The sequence below is a fragment of the Buceros rhinoceros genome, unplaced genomic scaffold, assembly GCF_000710305.1.
Source record: "Buceros rhinoceros silvestris isolate BGI_N320 unplaced genomic scaffold, ASM71030v1 scaffold14538, whole genome shotgun sequence".
In the NCBI taxonomy this organism is placed as follows: Eukaryota; Metazoa; Chordata; class Aves; order Bucerotiformes; family Bucerotidae; genus Buceros; species Buceros rhinoceros.
Genome location: NW_010427524.1, coordinates 1 through 16552, shown reverse-complemented (window position 1 = coordinate 16552; position 16552 = coordinate 1). Strand labels below are relative to the sequence as shown.

The 16552-nt window shown below is 36.3% G+C and overlaps 1 protein-coding gene across 1 annotated transcript in view; it reads left to right on the top strand.

The window, feature by feature from the left end:
- Positions 1–14066, top strand: part of NEK1 (NIMA-related kinase 1) — a 42408-nt gene extending 28342 nt beyond the window's left edge. The window contains exons 22-33 of the mRNA XM_010141939.1: positions 9–77; positions 1513–1578; positions 1663–1894; positions 2976–3128; positions 3872–4057; positions 4625–4745; positions 5987–6233; positions 8860–9014; positions 9865–10076; positions 10716–10849; positions 11658–11790; positions 13805–14066. Of these exons, the coding sequence (XP_010140241.1) occupies positions 9–77; positions 1513–1578; positions 1663–1894; positions 2976–3128; positions 3872–4057; positions 4625–4745; positions 5987–6233; positions 8860–9014; positions 9865–10076; positions 10716–10849; positions 11658–11790; positions 13805–13818 (1722 nt within the window). The 3' untranslated portion in view covers positions 13819–14066. The remainder of the gene's footprint in view (positions 1–8; positions 78–1512; positions 1579–1662; positions 1895–2975; positions 3129–3871; positions 4058–4624; positions 4746–5986; positions 6234–8859; positions 9015–9864; positions 10077–10715; positions 10850–11657; positions 11791–13804) is intronic.
- The last annotated feature ends 2486 nt before the right edge of the window (positions 14067–16552 follow it).

Genomic DNA, 16552 nt, shown 5'->3' with positions numbered 1-16552 from the left:
TCCCAAAGCCACAGCTTCCAGTGAAGCCTGTAACACCAGTCATCTCCATGACTTCAGCTCTGAAGGAAGTGGGTGTGGTAGGTACTTTTGCTGCGAGGGTAAAGTTAATGGGAAAAAAATATACTGATTTGAAAAAAAAATTTTAGAAGAATAGGTAGATTGAATAGAAAAAAAATATTTGGGACACTTGTTAATTCTAATTGGGGGGAAGTGGAAAGAAGCCAAAACTTGGAAGCTGTTGAAATGTATCTGTACACTGAAACTCAATTTCAGTCAGTTTTGAGCAAAAGGGGTTATGATGAACCCCAGGCTGCAATTTCAGTTTTGATGAAGGCAGGCATGATTATTGGAAGAAGACATCAACTAACCAGTATTTCATCAGCTTCCTGAAGAGCGGAGTTAAGGAATTTGTAACCTGGTGGAAGTGACCAAAGTTTTGAATTATAGGACTATTTTATATTAATTCTTGTTTTTAGTGAGTTTGAAAGTATGTGCTCTATATAACAAAGAATATAAAGTTTAAGAAACTTCCGTCTGATGATGTTGTCTCGTTGTCTAAAACAGTATTAGAGGCTTCCTAACTTCTATATTCTGTGATCTTGGGTCCTGATACTGTAAATACTTAGAGGTTTACCTCGACTACCACTATTTGATATAAGCAACAATTGTGAAACTCAGCAGATGAATGAATCGTTGTACAATTGAGTTTTTAACACAACCTTTGTTAATTTGAATGCTATTTCTAGATTTTATTGTACTGGGGGATCATACACTGTATACAACCCTGAAGGCTATGACGATGGGAATACAGTGAAACTTAGTGCTAAGTAGTGTATATAAAATGTAATATGCTGACAGATGTCGATAGATGGAATAATAAATCATATTTTGACAAATACTTAAAGCATTAGCAGTTTTTTTCCACGTGGATAGTTTGTCTTACAGTAATGCAAGACGGTGACTATAACTGACTAAAACTTAGCACACAGCAGCTGGAATTGGAGACGGCAAGTCTTGTACATAAAGATTATAAACTCTTAAGTTTTTGCCTTCAGTTTTTAGTTGAGTATTTTACATATCACTAAAGTTGTCTCTCCCTTCTACTTTTCTTTACAGGTACTCCTTGACTCTATCTTTGCCTCGTTTGTTGTTCTCTTACAGAACTACTCATTTCTAGCATTAGAATTTTATGGCATTTTGCTGTAGAGGTCATGTCAAACTTTAGCTCTACACGTTTTGGGCTCTGAACTTTCACTAGTCTGCCTAAACTGAGTGATTTATTTGCTCACCACATTCAGATAGTGAACAGTTCAAATATAGAAGCTGCCTTTGAAATTCTTTGGGAAGTCCCATAAAACTGGAAATACCATCCACTCTATTTCAGTCTATTTGCAATTGGCAGTGAAAAGGTTTTAGGGATGATTTTTCACTATTGCGTCTATTAATATTCTCAAGATTATTTTTCTCTGACATACTCTTCTACATTGTATTTCATATTTCTTGGACTTAAAGGATGAAAATGGAACTGCTATCCAGGAGGCTGAGGAGGAAATAAAGAAGCCAGATTTTGCAGTGCAAGTATGTCTAATTGTATTCAGTTTTATTTAGTTTTCCTTCTGAGAAACATCTATTTTAAGTGATACATGTTGGCCTTTATTTCAGAATAAACGGGAAATACTGAGAAGATTAAATCAAAATCTTAAAGCTCAAGAAGATGAGAAAGGGAAGAAGTGTATAGATACCTCTGAGTCAGCTGGGTCTGAAGATGGTAAGGAACGAGAAGAAGGTGACCATCCACCTCCAGGAGATCGCAAAAAATGGGAATCTGGAGCATCCGAGTTGGTAGTTCCTCTAGCTCAGTTATCAATGGAAGACTCTCTCTCCGGAACAGACCGTAAGTACATTTTTGTTACCGTGATATATTAGTAAATCAGTTTACCATGTGCAGTCTGTTTTTACAAAGCAAGTACTCACTATTGCCTCATTATCAGTTGCGTGTCATCAGCTTCTAAAAAAGAGGTGGTTATGTATCCTCTTGGATGAGAAATAAGGCATAGGCTTAGCAATTAAATGGCCTGCAGGAGATTCAACAAATGATTTCCTAACTTCAACAAATAGTTACCTAATTAAATGCATGGTCAATTTCTTTGAGCTTTCTTTTAAGACACAAATTTAACAGAATAAAAAGTGTGTATATGAAAGTTTCTCATTTAAATTAAAATTCTCTTTCTGTTATCAGTAAATCAATAAAAACTGAGGGTTTTCTCAATTTATATGTTACTTTTATCACACCCTTAGTGATACGCTTAAACTTTTTTTTTTGCTTTTGATTTTTTTTTTTAAATCAAGCCTGTCTTTTAAAATTCCATCTGCCTTCTCTGGTCTTCTGGGTGGAAGACCTTTTTCCTGGTTTCAGTATGTCTTACTAAGGATCTGTTTCACACTGTAGAAATAAATAATTGTTGAGAATGTGACAGACTTACTTCCTAGCATAGTAGTTTTACTACATGGCTAGGATGTTAGAAAATCAAGAATCTTCTTCTGCTCGATTCTTTCTTGTATTATATCCTCTGTTTTCCTTGGAGGGAAAAATAACAGAAACCCAATGTCAAAGGGCAACAGGACAAGAGACTTTATAGGAAACTATAGTTTCTTGTTTGAGGTAAAATTAAGACCATCTCATGCCAGTTTTAAACATTTCTCTTCCTGTTTTCTCTTAGAGTGCCTGAATTGCTGAAAAGATGTCCTGGTTCTATTAAGTTGCAGATAACTGCCATTGAATAGCTTCTGTTATTCAATGGAATCGGCAGAAGAAAAAATCTAGACTCTTGAGCACTGTCTTTAAGCTGTCTGTCCTGGGGTGAGGTGACATGAATGCTGGCTTCATAGTTTTTAGGTTTGTGGAGGTTGTTTATTATATAGAAAGTAAATAAAAGTTTCTAAAAGTTTCCCTATTTGTGTTTGTGTCCCAACAGGTCAAACCCTGGGGGAAGTCATTAGGTTAGATATCGGTGAGCCCCACAGAAAAGTCTGGGGCAAAAGCCCTACTAATTCAGTCCTGAAGATCCTAGGAGAAGCAGAGTTGCAGCTGCAAACTGACTTACTTGAGGAACTAGATGAAATAAATGGTAAGGACAGCTGGTAATTATCTGCACTGCAAGCGAACGAAGTGCCAGATTGCCAGTTTGTCTGCTGAGTCTGTCCTCACTCTTGCTTTCCAATTCTGGCTGTTGCCTCAGTTCTGAATGTTCTAAATGTCAGTACAAGCTAATACTGGAAGACAACAAAATATTTCAAACTTGGTGATGTGGTAAGAAATTAAGATGTGCTGAAAGGGAAGTATCTTCATTTTGTTGAAAAGTCTTGGACTTTGCATATTAGAAACAAGTTGTTTTTGAAAAGGATGTTACCAACTAAATATGTTAAGTCACATACTAACAAGAATATATAGGACCTACTAACAATCATCATCATTGTGGCTTGGCTTCCCAAATCTTTGTTCGCAAAGCCAAGCTGTGATGATGATGATGATTGTGTTAATAAGTCCTGTATATTCTTGTTAGCGTGTGACTTAACATATCAGTGGATTATGTTTTTTTCTAATCAACTCCTGCTTTTTGACCTTTTCAAGGCCAAAAGGACTTATGTTTATTCCAACTATAAGCTTGTACTAATTTAGCAAGTAAAATTCAAATTTTAATATTTCTGGCTTGCCTTTTCAAAATAGTTGTAATAAAAGAAGCACACAAATGTTTCTACTCCATTTTCCTTTAAAGAAGCAAAAATTCTTAACTTACCTTGTAGCCACATTGTACTTTATTATCAAATGATGTCAAAACACTGTTTAAATAACACAGTAATTTTGCATTAGGTACTGCAGATCTTCTTGAAGGAAATAATCAGTCCTCATCAGAGGAGAAGGAAGAGAAAGCTTTTCCTACTGTTGGAGTTCAGTCTTCGGTACAAGTCAGTCTCACAGAGTCTGACACGATGGTACCAGAAGAATCTCAAAGAACCGGACCTACCCAGGTGCAGAGCAAACCTGTTATGCTGGACGGTAAGTCCTTAGTAATTCTAATTACAATCTGTTTTCCAATTCAATGAGGGAAATAGTGATCCTGCATCCTTTTATATCTTCCCGAAAGTGATGTGGAGGTTTTTATTAATGCCTTTTAGGTAGGACCAAGTGCTTTCTATGCCTGCGTTTGTAATTCGGTGCAGTAACATATTTTGTAGATTTCAAGTAACATTTTTTTTGTGTGGTTACAGAAAACTCCCCAGAATAGAAGTGGAATTCTAAAGTGCTTTGATTTTGTTGATGCTTTTGTGGGGGTTTTTTGTTTGTTTCTACCCATCAGTTGTGCTGAAATTTATGATAACAGCACCATGCAGACAGCTGGGGGAACGTTACTGAGGTTTTTAGAAGTCATAGTTCATTTGAGCTTTCAGATACTTTCTTGTATCAATAAACAAACTTTGAGCTCTGGGGTTACAAAACTTCAGTTGTTCTTGCAAAATGCAGAAACTTTAATTAAAGCTAAAGTATATAAGTGCATGTATAGTCTCTCCTGTCTTTTGGGGGGGATTTATTTTTAATGAGGTATATGACTTCATTAATTTTTAGAGCCTGATGATTTGGAAACAGAGATGTTGGAAGAAACAGAAGATAAAAAGCACCAGAGTAAGGAGAGTAAGGAATTTCCCATCACTGTCAGTGAAGTGTGGGTAAAAGAGGAAGAGGATAAGTACGTACTCTTTTTCTGATCCCTCTCTCTCCAGTTGCAACAACTATCTTTAACTGAGTAGGACAGTTAAAATGTTAAGCTTAGTGAAACCTTCATTGTTTGCCTGCCATGTTAGTTTTACAGCACTTGGTGACTTTTTCAGTAGGCTAATGACTATTTTTACATGGTGTTTCTCCTGGATGCGGTATTTTATAACAGGGTACAACATGACAGATTAAATGAGGCAGCTTCTCAGAAATTAGTCCTTGATGAGGTGCAGCCACAAAAGGAAGCTCCAGAAGGTCAGTTGAAGTCTCTTGTTCTGTTTATTGTAGCTGGCAGGATAGAGTACTTGAGCCCATCCTTTGTCACTTCTTCACTAACACCAAAAGAGCAGGTTTTCTGTTTTCATTTTCCGATTTTAGTTCTTCCTACTAAAAAGAAAATTTCTGATGAATTAGGAAGACAAATTGTGGGTGTTACTTTTGCCACTTTGGAAGAATCAATATAACAACAAAGCTACACCATGTATCGATGAACAGGGTAGTGGCCCACACAGATACTTAAAAGTGAACATCAAGTTTCTGAATGTTGCACCCTTTTAAAAGAACTGTAAATTTAAAATGCCGTGAAATCTGATTATTTACTTAATAAAAGTGTTGCTTTGTTTATAGACATCTCGAATTAATATTAAGCTGCAGCTTGGATAAAAAAATGTTTTAAGCAGCTACTAATGATAATCTTTTCATTGCATAGATGAATTTCTTGCTCTTGGAGGTCTTTGAAGTAACTTTGGAAGATCTGCTTATTCTATGGTAGAATAGAAAAGAGATCAGCAATACTGTCAAATATCGTTGGTAATACTATTGCATCTATTTATGGGTAGCTTAAGCAAACCAGATTTTGGGATTTTTTTTCCAGTGTTTGGGCAAATTTTGTTGTAGCTCTGAAGAGCTTGCCTTATACTACAAGAGTAGTATAAGGCAAGAGGCAACAGATGAAAATGGATAACATGGACTAGATAACAAGAAACCAGAAGGCATGAGAACAGAACAGGCTATAGCTGAAGGCTGTATAATTCTGAAAAAAGATAAAACGGGAGAATTTCACATTATAATGTATTTACTAAAATAATCCAAAGAGATATTAATACTTTTACAGTGCTATTGATTTTCCCCTTTAATTGTACTTCAGAAATGAGTTAATTCTATTCACTTCAGTTATCTTTTGCTTAAGAGCATGGAGGTTTTTAATCTGCTTAGATTTGTAACAGACTTTTTTACCACAGCAGAAACTTGTTCCAGTGACTCTCTGCAACCTGAACCCTTATTCCAGAGGGTAGTACGGCCCACAGCTGTACCAACAGCCTCACCAGTTCTGTCAGCTCAGTCTTCACAGGAAGAGCCTTTTGTACCTCATTCACGTTCCGTATCACCAGCAAAAAATAAAGGCAAAAGTTCCTTGTTGATTGGACTTTCTACAGGGCTTTTTGATGCAAACGACCCAAAGGCAAGTTTAAAAAAACTAGAAAGGAGTAGTTGTTTCTTTGTAGTAATGTTATGCTGGCTGAATAAGGCCGGAACAGATGGCATAACTGTTTCACAAGGTGTTGGTATTGGTCTAGCCATGTCTGCCTTGCAGTATGACTGCACTGTGTTCATCGTATCAGCAGGACTCACGGAGCAGTGAGAGTCTCTGGTTTCACAATTCGGCATTCTATGTCCAGGTGTTTGTGGAGGAATGCCACCATTTCCCTGAGACATAACTGGGGGAATTCATGAGGAAATCCCTAACTCCCCCCTGTGTGTTTTCTCCCTTTTGTGCAGTTTTTCAGACTTCTCACTACCTTGCCATCGTGAACATAAACACTGAACAGATCAACAAAGGTATATTGTCGATTCTGGCAACGAAGTGATTGGTTTTTTTCCTGTGGGATTTAATCAGCTAGCACAGGTTCTGGCTGTGAAGCAGGAAGACTGAAGAAGAGTGAACAGAACCAACTTTTTTATTGAAGGAATTTCCCGACCAGCTACATAGGATGATGAGATATGGTTTTGATATGAATTTAACCTGTTTTAGGAGTTAGGGAATTACTAGATGAAACAGACTCTTTAAATTACATGCAATACCTGCCTGGGTTCTAAAGTGGAAAGCACTTAAAAGAGCAGCTGCTTTTTGGAGAAACAATGGGGATGAGGGTTCTCTGGAAACCTGCACACTTGCGTGACGTTCAATCAATATGTAGTAAAGGATTTCCTACGTGGTGGAATGCCAGATAAAGAAGAATATTTCTTCTTTTGGTTCCCAGCCTTTTTTTTTTTTTGTGAGTGCATGAAAGACGTTCCATTATTCATGATTAATTAAATATTGAATAATATTACTGGTTGATGCATTGCTAGAAAGCATAATATTAGGGATAGTGTGGTTTGCATCTGTGGGGAAAATAAGTCTTCTTGACAAGCTTGCACCTGTTCTCACAGATGCGTATATTGACATAAATGGTTTTATTACTCTAATTTTGATTCCTCAAGAGTTAGCCTATCATTAACTTCCCTAACTTCATAGTTTATGAAGCTATTTAGCTGGCAGCTGGACAGTTGTTACAGAAAAGCTCACTTGTGAATAGGGGCCAGATGAATTTTTTTTTTTGGACCCTTACCAGATTTAGAGAGTATTGGATATGGTTTATAATGAAGTTCTTCAGTGTATCAATATGAACTGCTTCAGTATGTCACTTGTTATGGCATATTTGGCCCATGTTTTGACCATGACAGAATTGTGAATGCAGTACCAGATGAGCTCTGCGTGATAGCAGAGAGCTTGGAGGAAAGCAGCAGATGTGTTGTTACTGCTGCAGTAGACTTGGTGAAAGAGAGCGACGCATTCCCTTTCCTCATTTGGTTGCATCAAGAGGACGTTCAGTACTTCTTCACAGAATCTGCAAATGTAACTTTCTGGAATTTCCCAAATATATCTCTGCAGCAGCTCTTTCCAAGAAACTAAGGAAGCCTTCAGCAGGGCAGACACAATCAGTGCCCATACAGCCTGGAGGTCTGTATACTAGCAGAAGTAGGCTAATAAGGAAAGAAGCACTCTTGAAAATACCTGAAAAGTTTGGGATGATGGGGTAGAGACAGTCTTCTATTTGTTCCCTCGCTTTGGTAGCAGTTGTCAAAAAAGGGTGATTACTCCTTTGATGGCAATAATATTCTGGCCATGTGCTGGCAGAGACTGGGTATTTAAGCCTGTATATGAATACACAGTGCTAGTATAAATTGCAGCCGAGGAACTACTTCTTCGTTAAAATCTAAGGGTTTTCATTAGGAGCAAACACTGAACATGCGTGTACTCGGAGCTATGCTAAGGAGTGTGAGGCTTACTGGTAAACTTCCTGGTGCAGATTAGATCTTGTTTCTTGTTTTATTAATACTATAGTGAATATTGAGTAATTTTTTTTATTCTTAGACTTCTTAAAAAAGAGATCTGGTAGATCACTGAGCAAACAGTTACTTTGTTCCCATGTTGCTTTATTTCCATTTTATTTCCATTTCAAATTACTGTTGTAATTCAAATTACTGTTGTTGTAATTTGAACTTCTTTCTAATGTTCTCGATATGAACTTTTTTTGAATGCTATGGGACTGCCTCAGATTAGACCATAAACAAGTTATTATTTTCAGTGACTAACTTAAAGAAATAATAAAACATCATTTTGAAAGATATTACATTGTCAGCTACTTTAAAATGGTTCTAACCTCTAAGTGATTGGCAGACATATATATGCAGTTATTTACAATGTATATATATATTTATCTACTGCAAATTCCCTTTCTTTAGATGGCCATCAGGGAATGTACAAATCTGCACAAAACCCAGATCTGTATGTCAGTTGATGTTCTTAAAGCTCTTTCAGTTACTGTAACCCTTAAAGGCAGAAGGAATGCTTTCCTTTTAGCTGAGAGGCAAAATTCAAGATGTCAAATTTTCAATAATTAGAATGTCTGTGCTGGACACGTTGTTATTTTGAAACTGACCTTCAAATGAAAAAGGGCCAAGAAAATCTCATGTTGAAGTATTTTGTAACCTCAGAATGTTTTTATTATTGTTACTAATCAGGGTCTTAATTATCTTTGCAGATGTTGAGAACATGTTCGCTCCCAGATCTTTACAAATTGTACAGAACGTTAGTCGATGTTCCTAGTGTAGCAGATGTGCAGCATCAACATAATCTTGAAATAGATGATATGGAAGATGAGCAAGCCAAAGAAGGACCCTCTGATTCTGAGGATATGTGAGTGTATCAAGTCTATCATGTATTTTCACAGGCGTCTTAGATGAATATTTTTGGTTAGGTGCTAACAATTACACACAGTATGACAGCATGGGGTTTTCACCCAGATTTTTAAAATCCTGTATTGAATCACCATTTACTTTGAGTCCCTTCAGAGAACTGCGCAGCTAATGGGATGTACTGCTTAGCTGTACTACTGCTTGGAATAGCTCTCTGAATTTCCTTTCCAAATGCCATCTAAGAGGCTATTCTGTCTGGCTTCTGTACCTTTCATTCTGCTGAAGCAGATCAAAGTTGATCACTACGGCTCTTCTAGAAATAAAGATTTCTTGACTCTTCCCTTTCTTTGTAGTGATCTGAGAATCTTGCTCATCTGTCTTCTCTACTGTTGTATTGGGATGTCCTTCAAGTACCCCAAATTCTTTCAGGGGCGTCAAAATCTGACCCTGGCTCTTGACTATTACCTCCAGCTTGGGTAGTCTGCAGGGATCAAATTATGTGTATCTACTCTGAGATCTGTATCTCTTTTTCGCTCCAGACACATTCTTACCTCAGTTGGGAATGTTACACTTGCCAGGGTTATGTAGTAGTGCACGAATATAAAGACTTTTGAAGTTATCTTACTGCTAAAGTTTATTGGAGGACCCTTCATCATCTTTTTACAAAATGGTCTGGTACTTGTTCAGCTAATCTTTATTCCCTGTGTCTTGCACGATATAATGGTATCAGAGCTGTAATCATGTTATCCTTGGCTTTCCAATTTGTTGGTTTAACAAAAGAAATTAGTTCTTCCTACATGGTTTCTCTTGTTAAGTATTAATTATATAAACCTTATATCACTTTCTTTTAGTATGTTGGGGGAGGCAGATACAGATTTGCAGGAACTCCGGGCCTCAATGGAACAATTGCTTAGGGAACAGCCTAGTGAAGAATTCAGTGAAGAGGAGGAGTCTACTCTAAAGGCCAATGTCATTGAATGTGTAACAAATGGTACAGAGCTGGATGAAGGAGACGAAAATAACCCCAGCAGTGAAAGTGCACTTAATGAAGAATGGCAGTCAGGTATAATTTCTATTATACCTGTTGTGTAAGTTAGTTATTGATGTTAACAGTTCAAACACAGAATAATGTTTTTGTATTGTATACTTATAATGAAATAGAGCTCTAATTAATAGGGGGTTTATGGAAGTTTTACAAAGTCAGACAATATTTAGACTTTCTGAATGTTAAGGTCAACACCTAAGCGACATTCAATGTTGCTGTTTGTTAGGCAGTGATTATAAGCCACTTTTGCTCTAGTTGTCTAAAACTTGTCTCCAAGGAAGATCAGACTGTGCACATTGTATGTTTTGAATAATTCATGACTGCAATGTATGAGTGAAAAAGAAATAGCAATTGACATGCCTGGAGTGTCGGGGATCCAGCTTACATTACAATTGAGTCACTTAACAGACAGTCATAAGGAACATAAAATTACTAATCTTAGCTATTTTAGGCTAAAGACATTAATGCAGTCAAACCAAAAATGAGACAGAAGAAATTATTGCTGCTTTTAGCATTTTGCATTAGCTATACTCAATGGCGTCCTGAAAGTCTCAGTTCTGTTTTTTAAATTCTGGTTGAAAAAGAAGTATTTTACTGCTGCAGTAAAATGAAGTAGGAAAACTCAGGGGGGTTTACTGTTGTTTTCTTTCTTCATAGATAATAGTGATGGAGAGCTTGCCAGTGAATGTGAAGAATGTGATAGTATCTTCAGCCATTTGGAAGAGTTGAGATATAACCTGGAGCAGGAAATAGGCTTTGATAAATTCATTGAAGTTTATGAGAAAATAAAGGTTTGTCGAATAACCTCAAGTGGAAAATATTTTAAGAAACAAATACCTAGGGCTGTTTACTGTGTCAGTAACGAATTGCATTGTGTGACTAGAATGAAGAAATAGGCATCTAGTCACACAGTCTTTTCTTCTGTTTTGATGCACTAAAGTATTAACAGAGAAAATGCCTTGCCAGTGGATTAAAGAGAAAAACTTTGGTTTGAACCATGAATTGCATTTAATAAGTTTGAACTGTTGGCTACCCATTTTAATTTTGACAACATGCATTGTTATAAATGCCGAATTGATTCACACATACATTGTGAATTCTCTTTAGTTTATTAAAAGGTTCGGGTAAGGCAAAAGCAAGCAGCACTGGGTGCGCATGGAGTAAGACTCCATCAGTACGCACACTGTAAAGAATATTCAGTCCATATTTATAGACCTCTTCTTCTGTAATTTACGACAACGTTTACGTTGACAATGTTGCAGTTGAATTTACCATGACATTTACGTTGACAATGTTGTTGCGGTTGAAGAATGTTGACAGCATCCGTCCTTTGAAGAATGGTTATGGTGGTGGCAGATGTGACCTTTGACTCCATCCTTATTGTTTCAAGTTTCAGCACTATGTTTATTTTGCCAGCCTTGCATTTTCCTTTTTCCTTTTTTCCTGAAACACCCATGCAGGGGGCCCTTGCTCTGTTAGTAAAAGTTTTCCCGGTTAATATTGTTCAAATATTCATTTTTTTTTATACCTGTCATGGTATTTCTCCATAGTGACACGAATTAACGTTCCATTTATCACATGCATTGTCCTTTCCCACAGGCTATACATGAAGATGAAGACGAAAATATTGATATTTGTTCAACCATAGTTCAGACTATTCTTGGAAATGAACACAAACACTTGTATGCCAAAATACTGCACCTCGTAATGGCAGACGGAGCCTACCAAGAAGGTAATCCCGCTGTATCCTGGCGATTATGGCTTGTCATGTGTTCTTTCTTGTTCATATGCAGTAGGTTCTTACATGCTTTTAAAACATATCTGTGTTTTGATTAGTACAAACTTACAATTTTTTTTTCACAGACTGTTTTTATTCCTGCAACAAAACGTGAGAAACTTTGATTAAGCATGCTGACTGCTCTGATGGTTTACTAGTATGCACATATACAGTCAAGAGTAACAATAGTTGATCTGTGAAAGGCGCAGTATAGTTATTTAATTTCTGTAAAACAGTTACACAGATTGGGAAGATAAAATTCTAGAATAAAACTTCCAGAATTAAAAACAATTTTACTTCAAGATTAATCAATTCTTATCTGAAATAATATTGTTCTTCCCAAAACTCTACTTGAACAGGTAGCAGTATTACTGCCTTTCTGAAAAGAAAATTTCATGTGGCTCTTTATCCTAGAAATGCCATTTTTCAGAAGAATTGGATGTGGAGATGCCATCCATCTTAGTTTTCAGGTGGCTCAGGAATACATGAAGAGAATTTATCTTGGTTGGGAGCCCTGCCTAGGGGCAGATTACTAGGCAGATGGATAGGTCCTAAATCTTTCAGAGTCACTTCATGAAATGCCATGCAGACCGCTATCAATGAGAAATGGGTTTGGTGGTGGGGTTTTTTTCTCTTACCACAAAAGATTTAACCACAGTTATGTAATTACAGATTTCTAATGATGAGAGTCTCTACTGGAGAGAAGGGGAAAGAAATCTAAAATCTCAGTTATTTTTATAGAAATCAGAAGGATTATATATTGCCTTTAGAAATGTGTGCAATGATCACTATTTAATGTATTTCAATTTTGAAAAAATACTTGAATGTGTGTTAACCAACATCTACTTCCTACATCTTTTGAATTCTTTTACAAATGTGTTGCAATAGTGAACAAAGGGTCAAATAGAATTGTCTTTCTGTGGTTTTTATATGTAAATGCTTGGGGGGGGAAGTCTTAAATTAAAACTAGTTTTAAAAACATAATAATTTAAAAGTATTTCTAATACTTAATTACATTTTCTCAATTTTTCTTTGCTTCTAATAAAAAACCACTCAGTAAGAATAACAGTACCATGTTGTTTTCTTGCTGTGTTACAGAAGTATGACAAAAATGTGTCTGAAAAATACTTTTTCAACCTCAATTTATTGATTTAATGACAGAATTGTAAAGATATATTGTAGCAGTTAATTTTTCAGGTGTCCAAAAGACTGAAGCATAGAATGAGAAGAAAATGGTAACTGTAGTATTGCCAGCTCCTTTTCCTTTGCCACTTTGCCTAAGGATATTTTAAAACTAGTACTAAAAGGCTTAAATGACAATTTGCTGAAATGTTGGCATACAAACTGTAAACTGATGTCTGAGTGAATCCTATTAAAGTGAGCTGACTTTCATCATGCAAAATGCTGATTAACAGGTGGCTACTTTTAATAGCTTCGGTTCTAATTCTGTATTTTACAAATCTGTGGTAGCATACAAGAATGTAAAGAAAAAGTAGTTGTTTACATTTCAGACATTTAGAACTACATTTAAAGTCGTAGTCTTTAAATTTTAGACGTTACATTAAAAAATCGTATGCTAATAAAGGCGAGTGGAAGTCCAGTGACAGCAGCATGTTCATGAGCTTCTGTCGCAGAAGTTTTCTACTCTTGAAATAAGAAAAGTAAGAAAAAAATCTATATTGCTTTTTAAGTGGTTTGTTCTAAGTGCAGCAGGACACTTGATAAAACTATCTTAAATTCACTAATCCAAGAAAGAAAAATGACATATTGTTGAAACACTTGTACATTCAGTGCTTTCAAGGCAGTTTTGATAACAGTTAACTCACTGGTGACTGACTTCCTGAATTCCTGTACTATTGCTTACTAAATTGTGGTTTCTGGCTTGTTTTGTAAGCCCAGCCTGGTTTTGTGTGTGTGTGTGTGTGTCACTCCTTTTCACCCTGTCTCTCCCCCTCTCCTGCTTTTACAGATAACGATGAATAAACCTGACTCAGGAAATTCCTTAATGCTGTACTGCGTATCAGTGTTTGAAGTCTGCACAGCTGAATAACAAAGTGTGGTGGAGAAAGCAACATGGGGCAGAAGAACCAAGACTGCAAAAAAGAATGTTGATTGTATGAAAAAGAGGAAGAACATGCCTTTTAAAACTGACATACCTATACACTTCTCTTGTATGTACTTGCATATGTGTTCATTAAAGATTAGATGCCCCAAATCCAAAAACAAATAAAAAACCCCAAGCCCTGTAATCACTTAAATTCCAAAGGAGATTTAGAAGGGAATACCTGCAGATGTTTTGATAAAAACCTGAGACCTATAACAGACCAGAGAATTCCTGCCATATCAACAGTTGGCTGGTATGGTTAAGCAACTGGAAGCACTGCTGTGTGGTGGAAGTACCCACATTTAGCTATTCATTTACATGCTTAAAATAGCCTCTCTTTAAACCTACATAAAGAAATGACTTCATTTTTATAGACCCCCATGATTGTATTTTAATAGCATCTTAATCTAGTGGTCCAGTTTGAGTATTTCACTTCTTAATTTTAAAAATTACTATACTTTGAAGCTGAAGGCTTCTGTCACTTTTTAACCAGTGTCAGCTGAAATACCTTAATGGTGTTTCTAAATCAAGGTAAACTGGCATTTCAGTCATGATTGAAATGTTTGGGGGGTTTTGAGACTGTAAAATTCATTTGGAGCTAGAATACTTTTTTCTGATATTTTTCTTCCTCTTCCCCAACCCCTTTCCAAAATCCCAGGTATTCAGCTCTTTTGAATTTTGTAATCTGGCCAATGATAGAACAGCGTGCTGTAGAATTGACAGAAGTGGATGTTTTCCAGTTTGTTTTAAAATTCTTACTGCAGGAGGAAAAATGAAATACTGCAGCCACAAGTGCTATGTAGCACTTCTCATCTTTTGGCTCACGTTTTGTAGCTTGATTTCTACCACCCCAAGTGGAAAAACAGGTTCCTTCTGCCTCACATTTCCTTGTTCTTCCTGTCAAAGCAGTACTACCCAGGAAAGACATTAGGTGTGTTGTTGTTTTCCAGTCATCATCTCTGGAGTGGCTTTACTGGCTTACCCATACAGTAAGTCTCTTGTTACAAATCTGAAGAACTGTCAATCATACAACTGCCCTATTGGAGAAAAACTAGACTTTTTTTTTCCAGCTACAGCCAGTCACAACCTAAAACTGTCAAAAGTTACTTTTCCACAAAGTAGAATCAAGTATATATTTATATTTATATTATTTAGGACTGTCAAAATATGTACATGATTTTTGTATAATTGTTTTATGGTGTTGTTATTAAAGTTTTGCCCACTGAAAAGGTTTAATTTTTTTTTAAACACATCTGATTCTTAAAGGTAGACCAAACATTCTATTTCAGCTGTATACTGGGAATCTGCAATGAGAATAAAATTAATAATCATAAATGCCTTTAATACTTTTTATATCCTTATTTCCTTGATAAACACCTCTTGCTTCATCTGCTGAGAAAGTATGATCGTTGTTGGAAATAGTGCTGGTTCCTGTGTCGCTTCTCTTCTCTCTTTTTTTTTTTTTTTTTTTTTTCTTTTTTTTAAGCTTCCCAGAGTAAGTTTCAAGCTTTACACTGGACTTCTCTTCCACTTCTCACTGCGGAATAAACTGTTCAGACAGACAATCCTTATAAGCTACATTTATTCATTTAACAAAAACACTCTGAAGACTGTAATAAAGAATGAGTCTGCATTGTTTTCCTTTTTCAGGTTTGCTTTTCAAATCATACTGTGGCCACCGTTTGGGCAAAGGGGGGACCCAAAACCTTTAGGTTTAAAAGACTAGATTAACCACGGAAAGAGGACAATATACCAGCTGGTATATTCTGCGCTCTTTGGTTTTGAATTTTTTTCAAGGTGATACAATTGTTACTGAAGTTAAGGGTTGGGGTGTGTTTAATCCTTTTTAAATTGAAATTGTATCATTATTGACATTCTTAATTTCTTATGCAGTGTGCTGGCTTGCTTCTGGTAAGAAACATGGACGTAATCTGCAGACTTCAAGCTTCACAGACATAAACCTTTTTGTCAATGATTTCAAAAGTGTCTACATTGTGCACAGCTTTTCAAGAATAATCTTCAAACCTGCCCTCCAGTACTGAGTATCTTTGAAATCCCACAGGAGCTAATTTAAAATTGACACAGTAAATAAGTTTGTCTGCTAAAGAAATACTTCTCTCTGAAATTTTAAATCCCTATTTAATGTACACTGTAATGACATCAAGGACAACGTGATTTCAGGCTGGCTGATTGGTCTGTATGTAATAACTTACTGACACGAGTTGAGCATTTGGCTTGTATTCATATTACGTTCACTATAAAGAATTTTCTGTTCTAATTCTAGTAGCAAATAGAGATATAGAATGGTATTTTTTGGCATGAAACTGTCAACTATTTCACATTATGTGCCTGTCCTTAGTCTGTCTTCTAGACCCCTGAAGCCACTGTAGTTCAGATGACAAATCTTTAAAAAAAAACAAAAAACCGAAACCCACCATGACAAACAAACAAAACCCCACCTATACACCCCTTCCAAACCTCCAGAAAACACAACCCCTGAAACCAAATCCGTAATGCCTCCGTTGTGTGCCTTGCAGACGTGGTTGTAGTCCATGACACTGGAATCTCCTGGCTGTGTTATTTGTATATATATATGTGTGTATATATATATAT